General features: G+C 36.9%; 4 protein-coding genes across 4 annotated transcripts; 1 reads left to right on the plus strand and 3 right to left on the minus strand.

Annotated features, from left to right (window-relative positions):
• Positions 1 to 5651: 5651 nt before the first annotated feature.
• LOC126617870 (uncharacterized) lies at positions 5652 to 7330 on the minus strand. Its single transcript, XM_050285958.1, has one exon. The coding sequence runs from the start codon at positions 6798 to 6800 to the stop codon at positions 5826 to 5828; it is 975 nt and encodes a 324-aa protein (XP_050141915.1). The 5' UTR covers positions 6801 to 7330; the 3' UTR covers positions 5652 to 5825.
• Positions 7331 to 8964: 1634 nt separating this feature from the next.
• Positions 8965 to 10677, minus strand: LOC126619743 (expansin-A7-like). The gene is made up of 3 exons (XM_050288158.1): positions 10449 to 10677; positions 9792 to 10107; positions 8965 to 9591 (listed from the first exon to the last, which is right to left on the minus strand). The coding sequence occupies exons 1-3, from the start codon at positions 10609 to 10611 to the stop codon at positions 9279 to 9281; spliced, it is 792 nt and encodes a 263-aa protein (XP_050144115.1). The 5' UTR covers positions 10612 to 10677; the 3' UTR covers positions 8965 to 9278.
• A 2530-nt stretch (positions 10678 to 13207) lies between these two features.
• Positions 13208 to 15725, plus strand: LOC126619219 (histone deacetylase complex subunit SAP18-like). Its single transcript, XM_050287519.1, has 6 exons — positions 13208 to 13441; positions 13589 to 13621; positions 14280 to 14390; positions 14505 to 14600; positions 15227 to 15301; positions 15380 to 15725. Exons 1-6 carry the CDS (start codon positions 13283 to 13285, stop codon positions 15410 to 15412), a joined length of 507 nt encoding a protein of 168 aa, XP_050143476.1. The 5' UTR covers positions 13208 to 13282; the 3' UTR covers positions 15413 to 15725.
• Positions 15726 to 15986: 261 nt separating this feature from the next.
• On the minus strand, positions 15987 to 20169 carry LOC126619218 (PGR5-like protein 1B, chloroplastic). Its single transcript, XM_050287518.1, has 10 exons — positions 19854 to 20169; positions 18949 to 19061; positions 18557 to 18653; positions 18334 to 18434; positions 18163 to 18219; positions 17490 to 17566; positions 17277 to 17328; positions 17057 to 17167; positions 16851 to 16948; positions 15987 to 16262 (listed from the first exon to the last, which is right to left on the minus strand). The coding sequence occupies exons 1-10, from the start codon at positions 20047 to 20049 to the stop codon at positions 16193 to 16195; spliced, it is 972 nt and encodes a 323-aa protein (XP_050143475.1). The 5' UTR covers positions 20050 to 20169; the 3' UTR covers positions 15987 to 16192.
• Positions 20170 to 21426: the final 1257 nt, after the last annotated feature.

The raw sequence follows: 21426 nt of genomic DNA on the forward strand, positions 1-21426 counted from the left end.
ACCATGTAGACTCTGTAGAGGATGTAAATGATATGGAATATGAATCAAGGGGAAGCAAAAGTGAGTCCGAAAGTGAAAGAGATCAAGATGAGGTAAGTGTCTCCCAACTCCTAAAAGGTAAATGTAGTAAGGTTTGGGGGCACTTTAGGCCTTATCAAGTTAAGACCCTAGTAAGCCTCAAGGATCAAGAAGGGAATGTTGTAAAAGATGGAAATGATAAACCGGTATTGGTTCCAAATGTAAGACTTAGGGCTAAATGTGTCTATTGCCCGGAACATACAAGTGATGATGACTATGCCGCTGATTCAAGCACTAATGGTACATCCGGAATGAGAAAACATCTTAATCGACAATGTAAATATTATCAAGCCAACTTGAGGAAAAATCAAGAACTTTTTATGGGGATAAGAAAAGGGGTAAAAATTTGGTTACTAGGGAGTTTAACCAATCCAATTGTTTGGAAGCATGTGTAAAGATGATTGCTCTTGATAAGGTACCCTTTAGTACCGTTGAGAAGATCGGATTCAATAGATTTTGTAGTGTTGCATGTCCATTGTTTCGTGTGCCATCTAGGAGGACTCTTGTTAGAACTTTCCCTAGAATGTATGCCCAATCTAAGTATAGTTTGAAAAATGAATTGCATGCACACCGAATTTCTCTTACCACCGACACTTGGATAATCACTCAAAACATCAATTATATGGTCGTCAACGCACACTTTATTGATGATGAATGGAATATGCATAAGCGGATCATTAATTTTTGTCTCATTGCTAATCATTCGGGAGCCACAATAGCTAAGTTACTTGAAACTTGTTTGTTGGAATAGGGCATAGATAAAATACTCACCATCACGGTGGACAATGCTTCCGTAAATAAAGTTGCATTGGATCAACTTAGGCCAACAATGAATAGGTGGGAAAATTCACAAGCCATTTTGCATGGGGAGTATTTACATGTGAGGTGTAACACTCACATAACCAATTTAATTGTGAGTCAAGGGATGAAGAGGCTAACCAATGGCCTCTTAGCCATAATAAATTGTGTGAGATTTGTGAGGAGCTCTCCACAAAGGTTAGAGTATTTCAAGCAAGCCGTGTTTATGGAGAAGTTAACATGTAAAACAAGTGTTTGCTTAGATTGCCCCACAAGATGGAATTCCACATTTCATATGTTGGAAGTAACCATAAAGTTTAAGAAAGCCTTTGCTAGGATAGGGGGAAGTGATACTCCTTTTAGCGTGTACTTCAAAGAATTTAAAGAAGAAAATGATGATGATGGAATAGTTGCTACTAAAGGTCAAAGAAGGGTTGGACCACCAACTAGAGAAGATTGGGAAAAGGCGGAGGTGTTTGTTCGGTTTTTACGGGTTTTCTATGAGGTGACATTGCGGGTGAGTCATTCTTTGGTCCCCACAGCTCATACTACTCTCCATGATGTCATCAAAATAGAGACAGCTATGAATAATTTGGTTCCCCTACCTAATGTGCAAATCGGTTCACCAACGGAGGTACTTTTGATACAAATGGCAACTGACATGAGAGCAAAGTATGACAAATATTTTCTTTCTTACCTTCAATTGAACAATTTGCTAGTTGTTGCTCTTATTTTAGATCCAAGGTTCAAGTTAAGGCATATTACTCATATTATTAGAAAGCAATTGTTGGAAGTTGATGCTCATGTAAAAACTAAGGAGACAAGAGATGTGTTGGATGCCCCAAGGGTTTATGGGGGGAAGCATATGAAGGTCCCCACACCTCCTCGAGAATCTTCTTCTACTTCACGTATTGTTGAATCCTTTGAAGATGATTGTGTAGATGATTGGATTGATTTTGTAGAAGAGAGTGATGAGCAAGTGGTGGGAGATAAGGTGGATTCATATTTGTTGGATCCTTGGGAGAAGGTGGACAAAGAAACCAAGGGCGCTTTTAAAATTCTCTCATGGTGGAAGAATAATGGTTGCAAGTATCCTATATTGGCAGCCATTGCAAAAGACATATTTGCTATCCAAGCATTTATTGTGGCTTCAGAGAGTGCTTTTAGTACCGGGGGAAGAGTGATTTCGGATTTTAGGAGTTCTTTAACTCCTAAATCGGGGTAAGCCTTAATTTGCATGCATAATTGGATGAGGGGTGATGGTGTTATCACCTTAGAAGATGATGCACCTTCGTTGGAGCACTTAGAGTTCTACGAAAGTATTGAAGCGGGTAATTTCTTATACTCTTCTTAGTTCTTGTTTGTTATAATTTTTTAGATTTTATTCTTTTGTATTTACAAGTTGTGTATATTTTTGTATTATGTAGAGTTGTTGACATCAAGCATCTCTTCTCTCTCTATTAATAATCCAGAGCAACAAGCGTCATCTTCACAACCTCATACCCTACCTTCTCAAGCATCCGCTTCACAAGCTCCTACCCGACCTCATCGAGCTTCAAAATGCGCTCAATCAAAGGCCCCTTCAAAGCCTTACAAACCTCTAGCCACCAAAGGTGTCAAGCGTAAGGTCTCTAAGGGATAATTGCTTTTAGTTTATATTAATTGAACATATTAGTTATTAAGGCATTTAGTTTGATGTTTGCTATTACATTTGGATTGTATTAATGCCATAAGGCTTTGACTTGAACTTTGATTTTTCATTTTAGTTTGTACTAATGCCATAAGGCATTTACTTGAACTTTGTTGTTGGATTGAATTTTGTATGCTCAGATTAGTCATGTAGCAGAAGCATGGAGAACTCAATTTTTGTTGCATCAAATAGCTCAATTAGTCTGATTAGTCTAACGTTTACTTTTGTTAATTTTGATCTCCTTAATTTTGGGATGGATGTTTTCACTACATCCACATCTCAAAAGCAGGGACTATGTGGGTATGGATAAGCATCCAGAAAAACTGATTTAGTCGTGCACTGTGCTAGCTTTTGTAGGTATGGATGTTTTATTGCTTTTGCATATCAAAGTAATGGATGTTGTCAATAGGGAGAACTCAATAATGCTCGTACTAATTTAGTCACATGCACTGTGCACTTTGTTAATTTTGGGCCAAAAATTGATTCGGGCTTTTTTTTTTCTTCACGAAAACTGAAAAACACTAAACCAGGCCTTGTTCCTTAAAGGCCCAGAACCGAACCGAACCTATACCTGGACCGAACCAAACGAACCTATTTGGTTTGGTACTAAATTGGTACAACCATTTATACCATACCGAACTATACCAAAATTTTACTATGGGTTCGGTTTCGGTACTACCCAGGTACCGAACCGTGCCCAGGCCTATGTTCCACCATAAAACCAATTGATAATAAAATGAGTAGCTCAATTACTTATATGCACATGTAAGGTTCATTCTTCCTCTAATGTCAAGTTAATACTCTCAACACGCCCGCTCAAGCCTAGCATGTAGACAACACAGTTTAGGTGATGCGAATCACATGTGACCGTTGGACTTCACACATATGATAACCTGCTCTGATACCATGAAGAAAGTTGAGGTTCCACCATAAAACAAATTGTCAGTATGAGAAAGCCCAATTACTCATTACAGGTAATGCTAGGGATACCATCAATTTAAACCATATTTTGTCAACCATATGACGTGGTTGATGATGATTGGATTATTACTTAAATATTGATTAACGTGCTTATTTACTATTGGTGACACATAACATGGTTTGCAAATGTGGCTTAAAAGATTAGTTTACCTAACATTCCTTGATACTTTTAAGTACATGCAAGGTCCCTTCTTTTCCCAAATTAATACTCTCAATACTGTGACTAATGATTTTGCCTACACATGCTCAATTGTTTATTCAGTTTAACTCATGAAAGTATAGTAGAACTTATATCATTTACATGTTGTTTGAAAACTAATTCACATCAAAACAGGAAATCTCCCTACATCCGGATAACAGTATTTTGGTTCGTGTGGGTGTTTGAAGAGACGACGTTCTGACAGTGGTTAGGTCCCTCTCATCGCTTTGTGCGAATGGGAGGGTAGACTACTTTAGTAGTCCGATGACTTGGTCCTAGTGTGTAGTTCTTAATTCTTGCCTACTACTGTATTGCTCTCACTATCTATATATAAAGCCAATGGAAAAGGTGAATAGTGATTTTGGACTCACCAAGCTTCAACAAAAAGATTTGGACAAAAATGCCCTCAAGACAAAAAAACTTCAAAAGCATCCCAAAATAATGTATCAAATAAAGCAGGGGTGTTTTCGTCATTTTAACAGTGTTTTTTTTAATAATTAATTTTTTGTGGTTTTTTTTTAAAATTAGTATCTCACAATAGGCTAGGAATAATGTGATTCAATTTCTCTATTTTTAAACACGTTCAAAACATCTTAAGAGACGTGTAATGTCTGTTATAAATAAAACAGGTCATTCGCACGCAAATAATTATGTGATTAAATTAGTTGTCAAATGATTATTTTTTTTAACAAACGATATTATCTACACTAAGGGGAAGGGGTGAGCTTAGCCTCACAATGGACTATCAATAATGTGATTCAATCAATTGTTTATTAAATATTATTTTCTTTATTTTAAACACGTTCAAAACATCTTAAGAGACGTGTAATGCCGGTTATAAAAAAAGTATTTCGCAAGCGGATAATTAGTTGTCAAATGATTATTTTTATTTTTAACAAACGATATTATCTACACTAAGTGGGAGGGGTGGACTTAGCCTCACAATAGACTAGCAATAATATAATTCAATCAGTTGATTATTAAATATTATTTTCTCTATTTTTAAACACGTTCAAAACATCTTAAGATGCGTGTAATGTCGGTTATAAAAAAAAAATTTCGCACGCGGATAATAATGTGATTAAATTACGTTAAATTAGATGTCAAATGATTGTTTTTTTTTTAACAAACAATATTATCTACACTAAGGGGAGGGGGTGGGCTTAGCCTTACAATAGACTAGTAATAATGTGATTCAATAAGTTGTTCATTAAATATTATTTTCTCTATTTTTAATTGATTTATGAGAGGTTTCTTCTTGCATGATCTAAGATTATTCATTTACTTCAAATATTTGACTTTCCTTTTGTCAATTTACGCATATAAATACATTTAAAACGTTTAAGTCGCGCATAGAACGCCGTGTTTCAAAAAATACCTTTTGTGTGCAATGAAGGCTAGTTTCCTTAAAAAATAAAATAAAATCTCAGCTTTAGGAAATCCTTATAAGGAGTTTTTCTTTCACAATTTCAATGTAAAATGTTGGTTAAGATCATTTTGAAGTCTGAAGACATATCACGGGTTTTATGTAATTGCCTTTGACAAAATAAATTAGAAAGTGAAAAGGTGAGATTCAAGGGATTTAGGGATGATTTTGCTTCTATTTCAGGAGTGACTAGAGATTAAAGTATTGTTTTCTATTAGTTCTTAATCTGAACTAAGTAATGTAATAAAGCGATTTGATTGTACGGTGGAGGCTAATTGTCAAGTGAGTGAGAAGATCGTTGTCTTTTTACCATCACGATAAGGTCAAATTAAGCACATCCTAAACCCAGTTTGTAAGACAACTGGTAACTGCAGTTAAAGTTTTGTTAACCTGTGTCTCCACTCTGCAGTTTGACAAGTAATTAGGAAACATTCATAAGAAAAAGAAAAGAAACCTCATCCTGTCATGAAAATTGAAGGTAAAAAGAACAATGAATGGCCATGTATAGCTCAGAAAGTAGAATTTCCTTCTCCCAACCAATGGAGCCCTTGAAAAATTTGGTTAAATACAATTCTATCTCACAACAAATACCTTTCCATTTCAGCTAAATAATGTTAAAAAAGAATAATTTAGTATGAAAAACTGAATCCAATTCAGTGAGGAGGAGGTATATACTCATGCTCAATTGCTGGTGTTGTTCGAGTACCCGATGCGGTAGGAGCCCTCACATGTCCAACCATTGATACCTGTAAAGCTTCCTCTTCATAAGCCCTTCTCTCCATCTCCACCATCCTCGACTGCTTCTTCACCTTCACAAGCATTGCCACTAAAAGCAGTCCCAAAAGAAAAGCACCCAATGCAGATCCAACCGAGCTTCCAACCGCTATTTTCCACTGGCTCACTCTCTTCCTCAATTGCACCGGAATAGGCTTCTCGATGACCAACCCGAAATGTCCATGCCTTTTTGCAACACAAATGTAAGGTTTAGTTTCCCTTGCCAATGTCACTTTGCCATCACCTTCAAAACTTGCACATAATGGCCTTGTACCCAATTCATTGTTCACCCTTGTGATGTTTTTAAAATCAATGCTGATGGGTTTTTCTCCAGCTTCAATACCAAGCTCAAAAGGGTTGCTGAAGTTCACATCCGTACCGGCGTTATACGCTAAGAGGCCTAAAATTGGAGAAACAAGCTGATATCCAGATAGGTCATAGTTGGCATAATATATTGAGGACCAATTATATCCCAAATTTTGTCTAACTACCATGACCCTCTCAGCACATGGATGCACAGATACACCAGTGCCTAGATGAAATTCTTTTACCTGCGCGCCGTACCTTCGCAGACTGCCACATCTGTATCTTGCAGTATCAACTATGATGCCTGAGAAGTTTGCTGGTAAATTTACAGTGTGTAGTGTTCCTGTCCTGATGCGTGTGTCGTACGCCTTGAAGGTGACGTCTCGAATGAGAAGGTCGAGAAGACGGGCTGATTGGATCTTCTGAGCTTCAGATTTTGTGAACGCTACACATATGAATGAAAGAACAACCAATGTGAGATAGAAGGGAGAGCCCATGTGAGAAAATGAGCTTGATTTCGAAGAACGAATATAGTAACAATAAATCATAAATGTACAAAACGGTTTGGTTTGATTTTCTTGGAAGCTTGTACACTAAAAGAATGTGGCTTTGGCTTATCGAATTCTATGAAAAACTAGATCTAAACAGATACAAGGTTGCAAATTGTTAGGCTTAAACTGTTTGTGGACTTTATAGCTCAGAAAAAGCAAAGTTGGGTTAAAGAGTAAGCGAATAAAAAGAAAGTTCCTACTTTGTCTCTCCCTTTATGGAGGTCTTGGAGAGAATATATATGTTAATCCTAAACAAAACCAAGGTTCTACAACACCAAAATATATATGCCTGTTTGTTTCATGAGAAAATGGAAAATTGGGTTTCTGAGAAAGAAAGAAAGATATTGGGATGGCAAAGGAGATGGAGTAGTCATGCAGGATCATCATATGAGAAGGTTTGAAGAAATGATGTTGGAGCCTTTGTGATGATGGCACTTTGTGGAAAAAGGAAGTGGAAAAGGGAGGCTTGGCGTGCTTAGGGCAATGCAATGAGAGGGCATGGCTCTCTTTTGGGAGGGCATATTAGATAATACTCCTGATTGTGTTTGATAACATGTTCCCCACTTTAACCACTTTGTGTGTGGTTGTGCGTCTCACGATTATAGCAAGCATGGAAATTCATTTGATTCCTCTCCAAATGGCCCACAATTCACATGGATGAAATAGTATAAAAAATGAAAGACACGGTAGCAATGACCATTGTCTTGTCACTTGTGGGTGTTTTGAAGAAATAGTGTATTGACAACCGGTGACGGTGCAAAATATTGCGTTATCTGGTGAAGTTGAGTGTCTACTCTAGTTGTAAGTTTCAATTTAGGTTTTATTTTACACAAACGAAATTAGAGGAGAGGGGACGAGTATTGAGAATGAATTCCACATTGATGAGAGAAGACTTTGTATGTGCTTATAAGTAATGGCGCTACTCTTCATACTGCCAATTGATTTCATAGTGGAACTTCAATTTTCTTCAAGAAGAAAATATGACTTTAACTTCATGAATTCTTTTAACCAACCGAAACTCTTGCATTTTAATTTATGAGGGCAAACATAAAATCTTCCTCTTTTCTTCGATGATCATTTCTCAATCTGGCATCGACAATCTAGAGTGCTTTATTATGTGACACAACGAAAGTTATAGCATAAAGGGTTCACAAACGATCACACTTGAAGGTTCCTAGGAAGTCAGGGATTTGTGAGAGCAACTTTCGTTTTTTTGAATTTTATTGAATGAAAGACCGTCCAAAATACAACCATAGAGTTTGCTTAAATAATCTGACAGAAACCTTGACGACAAAAGGAATAAACGGGAAATAACTTAACCCAAATTAACAAAACAACCCAAATTAACAAAACAACCCAAATTAAATAAAAATGCAGTTTTGACCTTCCAAACAGCCTCGAATGCCCAAATTATCGTACATCGTGTCAAAGTAACGAGATTGTTTTGTCTCGTTTTTTTCTTTTCAAAAAGGTATCATGAAACAAAAACAGACACTAATAATCCGAAAACAGTAAACTTTGCATGTGCTATTGAGCAATTGTTCCACTTCTACGTCATTATTTGTTTGAGAAGTGCTTTTAGATCACAATTGACCAAAAGTACTATTAGATCACAAGGTCTTTTTCATGCCTTTTGATGCTATTTGCCGACAAGGCTGATGATGATGGTCATATCGGTATTTTGCAGGCCAACAGGATAGTCTTCAGATCCTTGGTAAGAATTTTGGAGATTCATGAATTATGTCCGTTTATTGTACATCGTATAGTTATTTTTTATTAAGTAATGAGTTTAATTTTAAAAAGAAATATTTAAAATAATTTTTGACTGCACGATATACGATGAACAGATACGATTGACTGATCTCTAAGATCTCCACAAAGAGAATACGACGACTAGCCAGATTCTTTTGCAGGGTAACAGAAAATGTTTTTTGAATTAAATATGTGATGCTTTAAATGTATTTCAAATATTATTGGGAGAAAAGCATTTTTCAAATTCATACACAACACAAGAGTGGAAATATATGATAGGAAATATGATATCAACTTCTACGTAGTAAGATGGAATTTGCAGAACACTTTTTTTTTTGTATGCATATAAAATTTTCAATTACACGTGATATTATTACTTTAAGCAACATTAAAAAGATCCTGAGACACATTGGGTTGAGAAAGACCTTATTCACTAGAACAATCTATTACTTGCAGAACACTTGTTTCAACCAAATAATACTGAAAACAAGCAATTGTACATATAGCATGTAAATATATTGTTCTCTCATTGTTGTGATCAGTAAAATTACTTTAGTAAGGATATATGAGTAACCAAAGGGAAATTTTCCAAGCCAAAGCTACAGATAAAGGCCTTGGGGCTTTATAAAAAAAGAAGGAAAATTAAGAAAAAAAAAAAGAGTGGCAATTAAGTAGGCATATTAAGTAATACAGAATCTCCGCATATTTGCGTGCTTTTGTGCATCAATGGAAGTTGGTATTTGAATTGTAAGTCAAACCCACATTCCAGCTTGAAGGAGCAACATTCCAAGCAATTATAGTCTCTTTGCTTGTGTAGGAAGTTAGCCTGAAAGAGAGAGCTTGGCCTTTCAAGGTTGCAAATGCCTGGTATGAAGCTCCCCAGTTATGGCTCATTTGAATCCACCCTGATCTGCTTCCTTTCACCCACATGCTTGCAATGTCACCTCCTCCTCCTACATTCATCACATACACCAACAACCAGTACCCGTTTCCTTGGAAAGAGAATCGAAGGCCGCCCGACCTCATGCACGGCACTCTGCAAGAAAATCACATAGAAGATTTATAATCCAATTGTGAAAATGTGATCATATAAAATCAACTATTTAGTTAAGGCCAAATCATGATTTTGGTTGCTATAATTTACGCAAAGTTTCATTTTAGTTTTTGTAGTTTACCAAGTGTTGCAATTTAGTAAAAAAAAAAAAACCCTAATGTATCCTAAATTTTAAGGAGTACCTGCGATACATGACGGGAACAATGCCGGCCTTCCACTGAGCAATTTTCATGAAGGCAGGTTTGGCCATGTCGAAATGGGTGCGAGGAGGGTTGCACCAGCCTCCGGCATTGGAGTCCTGGGACCAGTTTGGCGGACAAAGGTTGGTGGCGGTGACGGTGGTGAATTCAACATTTCCAAAGCATGCACTTGCCCCGTAACATTTTATCTGGTAACAAGTTCCGCAAGCATAACCATTGTTGAATAGTGTTGAGCTCAATGCTGCTGTATCTGTACCATACCCATTACTGAACAAGTTTCCATAACCGCAAGCTCCTCCTGTACCAAGAAAACAGAATAATTAAGAATAGGGATTATTAATTAATTGATAAAGTACTTTATTTGAATATATATGTATTCATCGTTTTTGCTAGCTACACTTTTCTTGTGTGGCAAGTCACCGATATAGTCAATCGAGAGAAATTTATACGCAATTAGTTCCAACAAAAATAGTGTTGCATATGTACTATGTTTACTGACATATAAATGAAAAAATGGATAACTTATTTTATCATGTGTTTGAATATGCAGTATTAATTTTTAGTTGGATAATATAACATGTTAGATATTTGAAGGACAAATAATTTTCTCAACATATGTGAAATGAACATCATACATACCCATAGTCTCGGAGGCTGTCTCATCGCCGTAAAAAGTAGCGTGGGCAAGGTTCCATGGACTCGGCCGGTAAATGACCTTTGCAACCACTGTTGTGCTAATGGTTACCAGCATCAATGACATGAGAAGGAAGCTGAGGCTCGACGAAGGAAGGAAAGAAGCCATGTCTGTGTTGGTAGAGGTTCCTTTAAGACTCTGTAGGATGATCGAAGTACAAGTGCAATGCCAGTTGGTCCGTTTTGCATGCCTTATATAATGTTCAACTACAAAACATTTCATGTAGCTAGAAAAATGACTTCGTGGCCCCAACGATGTTTATGCTGAACAATTAGTCAAGTAGGAGTGTTATATTATTTGCTTATAAAATCAATAGTTTCAGTGAAATGTTTTCGTGGTATCTAACGTGCTGGCATGTATGGCTGTACTTGCATTAGGTGGTTGATATTTTAATTTTTTTTATATAATTTAATTTTATTAATCATCCAAAGGATTTTATGTTTATTGAAAGAATTAAGTTGGTGACTAATTGCATGAAAAAGGATACATTGTGTTTGATTACAATAGTATTATTTGCTCATGTTTTAAGTCAACGGACAGAAGACAAACATAGATTTGACTTATTATATTATAGAATAGTATTATAATGTCTGGAGGTTATCTAGAATGGAAAGGGATCTATCCCTTCCATCAAATCCATTTAGTTCATGAATCCGAGTCATTGAAATTTGATACAATAGCCAAAATTATTATAACTTTTAAAGAGACCTCTTGTTTTCCGCCGTCAATGACTGTGTGGATTTAGTGGAAGGGATCAAGAGATGATCCATTTCCAGATCAAATATAATTAATTGCGATCAAGGAATTTTAGTGGTTGTAACCAGAAAAGTTGTTGTTGGATAAAGAAAGTTGAGGTTCCACCTATGGGGAGTAGTCCAATATGTAAGGTCCCTCATCTAATTAATGTTGGATTCATTCTCGACACGTTATTTCGCGGCGAAATTTTAAACCTAACACATGGATAACACAACTCGAGTTACGTGGAGCATGTGTGACTGTTGGGCTTCACACATGATTTCCTGAGATTTTGTGTTAAGCTATTTGTAAGAAAACAGGTATTGTAAATTTTATTTTTCAAAATGGCAATCGTGTTTTTAATTTACTAATTTTTTGCTCTGTTTAATTTCTAGAAGTTTTAATTGTCATGAATATATAGCGTATATACAGAAGTCAAAGTGTATAATGATCATTTTGGATTGCCTACAACAATTTGCTCAAAAATATAAAGGTCAAAGTAAATATATGTATGAAAATACAATTATGGGTGTAGATGAGTCGAGCCAAACCAACTACAAAAGTGTTCAAACTAAACTCAAATGATATTATTTGTCCAAGCTCAAAAAAAAAAAAAAAAAACTTATAAATGTATAGTCAAACTCACCTTGGCTTGACTTAGGGGTGGTTTGGGAGTGAGGTACTTAAAAGAAAAAGCACCCATGAAAAAAAGCTGTGAGGGTTTTAGGTGTTTGGTAAACTGAAAAAAAATGGCTTATTTTGGAAGCTGCTGTGAGAATAAGCTGAAATCAAAGGAAAAAGTTGAAGCTGCTATTTGCAGCTTTGGAAAACTGGCTTTTTTTAAAAGCACACGGAGCTACAATGCTCATTTAATGAAAATACTCACTATCAGCCTGCTTATTTTTCCAAAAGCACTTTTACAAAAAAGTTTACCAAACATTTTACTGATTTATTTCACAGCCGCTTATTCTCACAGCACAACCGCTTATTCTCACAGCAGTTTTTTTTCAAAGCACAGTAATACCAAACCAGCCCTTAGCTCATTTGTAAAACGGATTCGAGTTTTTATTTGGCTCAACTTAATGAAAATTGAATTTTTTTGAAAATTGAGTAAATAAAAATAATAAAAACAAACTTGGAAATGATTACATGTCCAATATATGTAAAAAAGTGAAATGCTCATGGGTTTTATGAGCTGAACATACCAAAGCTCAACACTGACTCATTTTTCTACCAAGCCTAATAATTTGTTTGAGGTCAACTCGTTTAATTTACGAATCAAGCTTGAACGAGCCAAAACAAGTTGAACACGAGTCAAACTTGAACCGTTTGAGCCGATTTGTACCTCTAAGTGCAACCTATATGTTATTGAGTTTGGGAAAACAAGTCATTTTTCACATAAGTTTTTATTTTGCTTTTGGTATCTCCATAAAACTTGAATAATAATTTTGGTTTAGACATATTTGTCGATTTGTCCCCCAAACTTGCATAGAGCTGCCAATTTCCTCTTTAAACTTTAATTTTAGCTGATTACCCTTTTAAACTTTTATAAATAGCCAATTTTCCCCTTGACGCTAGATTTTAAAATTTTCATCCATTTTTTATCACGCAGGCAATACATGAAAACTGTATGGGGGGAAAATAATAGAAAATTGGATGAAAAATTCTAAAATCTAACGTTGGGGGGGAATTGGCTATTTATAAACTTTTAGGGGGTAATCAGCTATAATTAAAATTCAAGGAGAACATTGCCTAATAGTGAAGTTTAAGGAGAAAATTGGCAGTTCTATACAAGTTCCCGGGGGGTTGGGAAACACCCCTTTGGTTCATTTATTTCTTTATTGGGTTATATAGTGGTTGCAGACTTCTTGGGCTTTCTTGCCTTTTGATTATTTGGGCTGAGACCCATGACCCGTACCTATTTCTTTGTCATGACCCATGAGCCGCATAAATAATCAAGTCTCGTACACCACAAATTTCTGTTACATCGACCCCAAAACCCGAACAAAAAACCCGAAATCGTTCTCAGGCAAGGACTTCGACAATGGAGAAGAGAAACAGAGACGAAAAGATGGGCGGGCCCGGTCCCCAGACGCGAGGCCCACCCGGAAGACAACTTCCGCCACCTCCTCCTCCGCCTCACTCCAGGGGTCCGCCGCCCCCGCCGCCTCGCCCCCGCTCCGAACCCATCGACCGTGAAAAGGTACTCTCTTTAACTTTCAGCTCTGCTATTTACATCTTTAGGGTTTCTATATTTTTCATTTTTTTTTAAATTTATTATTTACTTTTTGCTAGCTGGTTTATAGGCATATATTTATGAACAGCTTTGTATTTTTGTATGTAATGCAAGACTTGCCCTCTGCTGCTTCGGGTTTTCACTAAGGTACGTGCAACTCCAGTTTTTTTCTGTTTTTAGGTTATTTTTTGCAGTTCTGGTATTAATTTTTAGTATTTTTTTAATCTTTTATGCTTGTGAAATTTGGCTTCTAAGTAATTGGAGTTAGTGATTTTTGTTGGAAATTCAGATTTTAGAAAAACCCATATCTTATTTTCTTTAGTGGTGTTCGATTCGAAGCAGGTTTTGCTGATTTTGTTGCAGAGGATAGACTTAGGAAAAATTTGGTGTTGGGGTATTTTTTGTTTTTTTGTTTTTTTTTGCCCAATTAACGGAGCGAAGGGAGAAGAATTGAAAATTAAGTTGGTATAATTATATGTCTCTCAATTTCTCTTGGCCTTGAAGGTCATTGCTCGATTTAGACTCTGAAATCAGTTCAGTAGAAGGTTATGGTGGTGATTCTGAGGTAGGTGTTAAGTTAGGTAATGAGGAGAACGAAGTACATTGGGTTTCTAATACCGTTAAGACTTTGTTTTGGAATTATGGGGAAGCTTTGTATAATTTGGAGCTCGTGTTACTAATGAGAAGATAGGAGAAGTTGGCGGTATTGGAAGTTTGGGAACTTGATGTTAATATAAAGGATTGGGTGCTGTTGACATTCCATTTCAGCCTTTTACATTTTCTTTTAACTCTTTTTCTTTGGCAGATTGGAGCTCATCACAGTGAGGTGGACTTTGCAGTGAGAGGCAATGAACCCAAAGATGAGGTTCAAATTTATACATGGAAAGATGCAACACTTCGTGAGCTAACTGATCTCGTATGTTATCTGTCTTTCATAATGTCATGGGTCATGACATCCTATCCTCTTTCCCATATTTGGTTGAATAACATTATATTACTTGCTCCGATGATGATTCTAGTTCTTTGTCAGGTCAAAGAGATTGCTCCAGAGGCTAGGAGAAGAAATGCTAGACTGTCTTTTGCTTTTGTATACCCTGACAAGCGCGGTCGTTTTGTGGTGAAACAGGTACTTGCTTCCTTCTCACGTAGTGATACATGCATGTATCACAGTACACTATTACCCTTTCTATTTTCAAATCTAGCTATCAAGATGAGGTAGATACCCGAGGACTGCTCTCTGTATCCTCCACTCGACAGATAAATGAGTTCCCTTTACTGCTTCAACTCAAACTTATGCTCATTCAAGTCAAAATAATAAATCATCTCAATAGAAAAAGCAATATTCCTTTGTACATTTTCACCTCTTTTCAGTAAAGAAAATTATGCTTACACCAACATGTGAAATTATATTTCAACCGTCGTATGCAATTATTAGTTTAAAATTCACCGTATGGCAAATTCCTAACTATATTTCATACTGATGTGATCCCAAGAAATTAGTTCCAGTTGGTTGGTTGACTTCTCTCTTTTCTTGTTATTTTGAAATTTATTTTCCATTACAATTGGAGGTAGTCTACGGGTGTGTATGCAGTATGATTTTACGCATTTTCCAGCATATAGCTAGGTGGGAAACAAAACAATTTTGCTTTTGTACATATACAATTGAGAAGTACTTATGCACATACAATTATGAACTACTTTCCCCCTCTCTTTTCTTTTTGTTAAAAATCGTGTATTTCTTGGATTTCTAAGGTTGGGATGACAAATTCTCATGGAAACGGGAGACAAGTGGATGAAAGCAAGGCACTGAATGATCTTAGCTTTCAGGTAAACTGAAATTTTATGTCAAAGTTTGTTGGAGTTTGACGAAAAAAGGGTTGTTCTCACATCTTTTCATTTTTGTAGATTGGAGATTATTTGGACGTGGCGATTCTATAGAGAAGATGGTTGTAGCATTAGCACTGATGTTTCTTCGGAGGCAGCATTTTGGATGGATCGAGTGGGAAGGAGCGTGTCACATGTTTTGTTGCCGTTAGAGTTTGATGCGATGCCCATTTTATTGGATGTCTTAAGCTTTAGCTGCCTTTACTCAACTGTCTTGTGGAGGCCGTTTGGTATGTTGTAAGGATGTTTAAACGCTTCGGAAGGATTTCTGCAATCTTAGTACTGATTTTAGTTCTTGCTGGATGTACAAGCATTTCGTATTTATTGAAAAACAAACCCAAATAGAAATGCTTTACAACTTGAGTTATTTTCCAATTTTCTTGCATCGGTAACTCTGTTTCCGACCCACAAGCCTCGTTTAGCATAGAGGGTCGGATTGAAATGGATACCCTCTAACCCTACCATTTGCTGATAAGTTTTCGGACAGAGTAATTCATCTTCTATCTCTGGCATATCTAGAAAACAGCAATTTCATTGATTCCAATCCAATTTTCTATACCGAACGAGAGAACTTGAAAACAATGCGCACACAGGAGCTGAAGACAACTGATAATGGAAGGCATAAGACTAGATCTGAACCGTCCGATCATGCTATCTTCCTCTTTCCTTGTATTCATATTCACAATCAACTGTTGAGATGTTCCAAAGAGACCCCAAGAACCAAGAAAATTACATATTCTTCTTCTGCACAAGAAAACGCTTACACAATACACGAGTGCTGATTATTCGTTAATTACATTTATGCTACATTTTATTTGAGCTCCCAAATTCTCATCATGCATTGCTTCCATCTGGCAACGTAATCAGGCGCGACTTCGAATCATATACCAGTGGAGTTCCGCAGCTGCAGTCAAATGTTACTCATCACAGTTCAAATTAAATGGAAACACACCTTTTGTAAATCATGTCCAAACAAACACAAAATCCAAACAAAGAGAAAAGTATAACGCTCGGCTCATGCCATGCCTCCTTCAATGGCAACGTGGACATCATACTTATCGTACAAATGTCATAATCAGAATGTTTCATTTTTATGGTCAACCGTCAATTTGTTTGATTCATATGAATGACTAATTGGTCTACAAATCCAATGATTTTTTTTCTCCATAAATGGTGTTCAAATGATGGCAAAGAGAATGAACGATTGCGATTTTAATATTTGTATAATGAAATGATGCCACTATCATCAATGAAGGAGCCAAGTAGAGTCCAAGGGATAAAAAGCACACAAGTGGAAACAAAACAAAGAAACGTCAATAGTAGAATAAAATGCTACAATCAGTCGTTCACGCACGCTTGAATGATTTTTGACTATTGATGCACGTGAGCTCCGTTGTGGAACTTACATGTATCTAAAGACGGTCAGAAATCACCCACGTGTGCATGACGGATTGCAGCACTCATCTAGAATCATGATTAGGTTTATACTCACTTTGAGCATTTAAGGTTGTTGGTGGAACCTCCATTTGAAATGGAAAGTATGGTCCCAAAGAATGACAAGTTCTCTGTACCACAGTTCGGACAAGGGCCCTAGGCAAACAAATGTGAAATGTTAAAAACAATACAGTATCCACAATTTACGTACGTATTATTTTCAGACATCCCTAAGAAATGGCATTTGACAAAACGGAATCCTACCTTCAGGATCAAAACATCCTTGATAATTAGCTTTGTCAGTGCCTGAGCTAAGTAAACTACGGCAGGCACAGCAGCAAACCATGTAAAAATGAAGCTGAATGGCTCCGGCAGCTGCAATCCAAGAATTTACGAAAGGTTGTTTTGAAAGAGCGTAAAATGGATACGTACAGCAACCAAAACTTCATGTAGTTACAAGTTGTGTGTAATTAAAACAATATACCTCCAAAAGATATGTGATTTCGAAACCGGTCAGATCATCCAAAAAGAAGAACCTAGCAGATGAGGAAACAAGGTTGTTGATTAATTGGTAGATTAGATATCATCTATGTAAACTAGACGAAAATTTCGGTGACAAGAAGCTATTAGCTGGTTAAGCAGTTGACTATATTTCGTTTATGTGCACGGAGCAAGCAGGTTTAAGTAGATGACTTACGCTGCAAGTGCGACAACAGTCGCAGGGACATTCAGCAGGAACATCTTCAAATAATCAACAGTCAGGTCACTGTAAACCTGTTGGAAGAAAGTTAATCAGTACAACCAGAACTTAGTTAGCCTTTTATCCCCGATTTCGCAACCAAGGTATCTCACAGAAATTGTATTAGAGAATGAAAAAAGGACAGTAAAACATCCATGTAAGCTTAAGAAAACAAATTGTAGACAACTTAAACAACTCTTTCCATGGTAAATCAGCAGAAGTGCAGAGACATTTGGAGGACAAGCAAGAGAAAAATCTTTAGATCCGGTAATCAGTAATGGATTTTAATCAATACTTCTATAATCAAACATGCGAATACGAAAAACTAAGGTCGTACCCAGTGCACAAGGCTCCCGCTTTACGCAGGGTCTGGGAGAGGTGAATGTCGGCTAACCTTACCCCCATTTATGGAGAGGCTGCTCCCAAGTCTCGAACCCGAGACCTACCGCTCATGGGCGAAGGCACTTGCCATCGCACCAAGTGCGACCTCTAAAGAGATAATCCTTGTGATATTGGGTAATTACATTCACATTTTGCAGTACTTCATATGAAACCACAAAATGAAGGGTGCACAAGGGTAATTCATACATGGATATATAGAGAAAGAGAGTGAAAACTCAGCGTTACGCACCTTTCTAGTACGGAGACTGCATCTTGGACCCTCGACTACAATATCACTCCCTTCCGTCTGAAAAGAAGAAAATTATGTTCACCAACTGAAGCAAATGGAAACGATGGATGGAAGAAACTATACTATTAATCATATTATGCGCGCCTAAACATGAAACCAACACACACTCACCTTTAGCCTCATTTTCAGATCATCATACTCTTGATCTGTCAGAATTGGTTTCCCAGACACATAGGCCATTGAGGCTTCCAGAAACTTCTGTTCATCAGAACCTGCACGGTAAAATTAAACACCAGAAACCGAAATTGTATCTTAGAAATATTACCATCATGAAATCCCAAGATATTGTGGTGCCAAGTCTCATTAAAAAAAAAAAAAATGAAACACTACGTACTTAGCATGACAACGCTGCTGCCTTCCCACATGAGTTCTTCCTTAAGGTTATCAAATTCCTCATTTGACATAATAGCTTTTCCGTCATAGTAGAACGACTTTACGAGCAAAGAGAAGAAGAAAACCATTTAGTATCTCAAATGCGAACATCTATTAGTGATTTGCATCCAATTAATCAAAACAATAAGCAGCTGACTTCTAGAAGAAGGTAACCAAGGAGCCATGACAGATTTTGCCGGCATAAGTTGTGAAAGTGGTCCAAGAACTAAGTCGGAACCTTGGTTGAGATCCAGACCTAGTACTTTCTTGTATCGGTTTATCTATGGAATCATAATGTGTTTAATAGCAAAACACTATAGTACTATAAAACATTAAAATGTAGAGTAAAATTACTTGTAGAGCTTGAAGAAAATCTTGTTCAAGTTCACCCAAAGACTTCTTCTTCTTGTCTATGCTACAATATGGCAAAATTTTACTGTCCACAACGTCATCCTTTTCGACCTTGCCTGAAAAAGGACATTGGAAATGATTCAAGAAATATTCCAAAAACAAACCAAGAAAAGAGTAAATTTCTGAAAAAAAAAAGAAAGAAATGACTTTCAAGAACTGACTGCAAAAGAGATCAGTATACGTGGTCTACATAGCATTACTCGTTAAATTGTACAATAAAACTTCGTATGCAAAAAACTTGTCCACACTTCATGGTGTCAGATAACATAGTTTAAGACTGAATCATGAATAAGTCCCCTTCAATCTGCATTAAAACTAAGAAAGTAAAACATCAAATTGAGCATCTTGTTTTTTTTTTAATTATTAAATACTATCATGGCTACTGAGACTTAAGAATTAACTCATTTGTATACTTAGGTTGGTGGTCCTATTAATCTGCCCCTACCTATGCAATGAAGTAAAAATTGTATCTTCCACATAATATCTGTTTACTAATTAATTAGCACACCCTGTATCATGAGTATGCCAGTTGGCTGGAGCAGTGTGATAGCCCCTTTGCACCCAAGTTCCAATTTTCGCCCTCATAGATTGGAATAGTTTAGAATATCGCCATATCGAACATAAAATATTAGGTCACCCTCTATAGTAAGCAAAGTGTGAAATTACCAAGCCCCTGTAGTTTTGGTGAGATCAATACTGCACTGAACTTGATATGATTACTTAATCAGTTTGTTTCAATTATAAAAAAAATGCTCAATCAATTTCATTCACTGATTAATCAACACTGCAATCAAAGCAGGTACCACAAAAATATAATTCAAGGCCTTATATGGACAGATGATCCTGACCTTGTTGGTCAGCTGTAGCCCTAGCCGGAAGTACCAAAAGGCGGCGGTGGCGGAGGCGGAGGCATAGCTGTCTGCCACTGATCTGAAAAGACTCAACCCTAGTCGAGGAGGAAGAAGAAACGGAGACAAAGGGTCTCTGAATAGAGGGATTAAAAGGGGTTGTAGATGTTAAGGTGAACCCTAGTTTGGTGGCCATTGGAACTGAGAAAAGCCACTAATTCTGTGGTTACAGAGTGAGCTGAGTAGTAAATGAAGACAGGACTTTTTTGGTAATCTGAATTTTTGATTCATTTTTTTGGGTGGGGTGGGATTGTTTGGAGGGAAAGCAAAGAGAAACAACATATGAAGAGATAAGGTGAGTGGGGAATGTGTGGAGGGAAAAGCAACGGCTCTATTGTCCTCTAATTTCAAAGACACTGTCAAAACTCGAAATAGTATCAAACAAAACACTTACAGTTCGACAGATGTTTCATCATCTTATAAAATCTGCCACGTCCTTATAGAAAACAAATAATTGTGAAGATTGCGTGAACAAGATATCCAATGCCTTGTCAAAGGAGAAATTAGGATGGGAGGATGTAGAGTGTTGTTCCATCTCGAAAGTTCAAAGACATTGCATGTGCTTCTAAGAACTAATCTCAATATTGTCATTTGCTTTGGTAAAATTCTTTTTGGGTAACAGAGCAACTTAATGTTCCATCTTACTTAGGGGTTGTTTAATAACCATCATGCTTTAGTTTGCGCGTTCTTCAGTGCCTCAACCCATTAATTCATTAGTCGTTCCACCACACTCGTCAACCCAAATCTTCATTTCATCCTCATACCACACTAGGTCTGGCAAATGGGTTGTGTTTGTCGTGTTTGTGTCGTTTTCGTGTAACACATATTATCTTAACGGGTCATATCGTGGCACACCCATTATCTTAACGGTTCTTAACAGATCAGGTCATTTTACCCAACAGGTAAAAATGACCCCTTAAGAAAATACTCTATTTTTTCTTCTTCTAAATTTGAACATACCATAAATGAGCGGTAGGTCGCACTTGGTGTGATGGCAAGTGCCTTCGTCCATGAGCGGTAGGTCTTGGGTTCAAGACTTGGGAGCAGCCTCTCCATAAATGGGGGTAAGGTTAGCCGACATTCATCTCTCCCAGACCTTGCGTAAAGCGGGAGCCTTGTGCACTGGGTACGACCTTTTTTTTTTTTTTTTTTTTTTAAATTTGAACATACCATATTGCCACATAAATATTACTTCAAAATATCTTAACATTGCCACATACCACATTCCCACAAAAATATCTTAACGAGATTCGCTTGATCTAGAGAGAGAATCGGAGACAAAAGTAGTAGATTGACTGGTGGTGAGTTACTAGGTTGTATGTGGTGACAGTGGTGTGGTGGAGGGAGACTGAAGAGGGTGGTCGTGGACTTGTGGCTGGCCGGAGTTGAGGTTCGAGAGTGAGATTCAAGAGAGATATCAAGCGACTGCTTCGATTCGAGCCTTCGAGAATGAGAGAGAGTTTGATATAGGACTAAGAAAAACATTGGATGACTGGGTTTAAAACTTAGTCGA

This window comes from Malus sylvestris, chromosome 4 (assembly GCF_916048215.2).
Source record: "Malus sylvestris chromosome 4, drMalSylv7.2, whole genome shotgun sequence".
Taxonomy (NCBI): domain Eukaryota; kingdom Viridiplantae; phylum Streptophyta; class Magnoliopsida; order Rosales; family Rosaceae; genus Malus; species Malus sylvestris.

Coding starts and splice junctions, on each gene's coding strand:
- LOC126619218 (XM_050287518.1), bottom strand. CDS start 20,049: ATGGCCACCAAACTAGGGTTCACCTTAACATCTACAACCCCTTTTAAT. Junction 19,062..19,853: donor GGCTACAGCTGACCAACAAG/GTCAGGATCATC, acceptor GTCCTTTTTCAG/GCAAGGTCGAAAAGGATGAC. Junction 17,168..17,276: donor AAATCACATATCTTTTGGAG/GTATATTGTTTT, acceptor CTTGGATTGCAG/CTGCCGGAGCCATTCAGCTT.
- LOC126619219 (XM_050287519.1), top strand. CDS start 13,283: ATGGAGAAGAGAAACAGAGACGAAAAGATGGGCGGGCCCGGTCCCCAG. Junction 14,601..15,226: donor GTCGTTTTGTGGTGAAACAG/GTACTTGCTTCC, acceptor TGGATTTCTAAG/GTTGGGATGACAAATTCTCA. Junction 15,302..15,379: donor TGAATGATCTTAGCTTTCAG/GTAAACTGAAAT, acceptor TCATTTTTGTAG/ATTGGAGATTATTTGGACGT.
- LOC126619743 (XM_050288158.1), bottom strand. CDS start 10,611: ATGGCTTCTTTCCTTCCTTCGTCGAGCCTCAGCTTCCTTCTCATGTCA. Junction 10,108..10,448: donor GACAGCCTCCGAGACTATGG/GTATGTATGATG, acceptor TTCTTGGTACAG/GAGGAGCTTGCGGTTATGGA. Junction 9,592..9,791: donor GTTCCCGTCATGTATCGCAG/GTACTCCTTAAA, acceptor ATTTTCTTGCAG/AGTGCCGTGCATGAGGTCGG.
- LOC126617870 (XM_050285958.1), bottom strand. CDS start 6,800: ATGATTTATTGTTACTATATTCGTTCTTCGAAATCAAGCTCATTTTCT.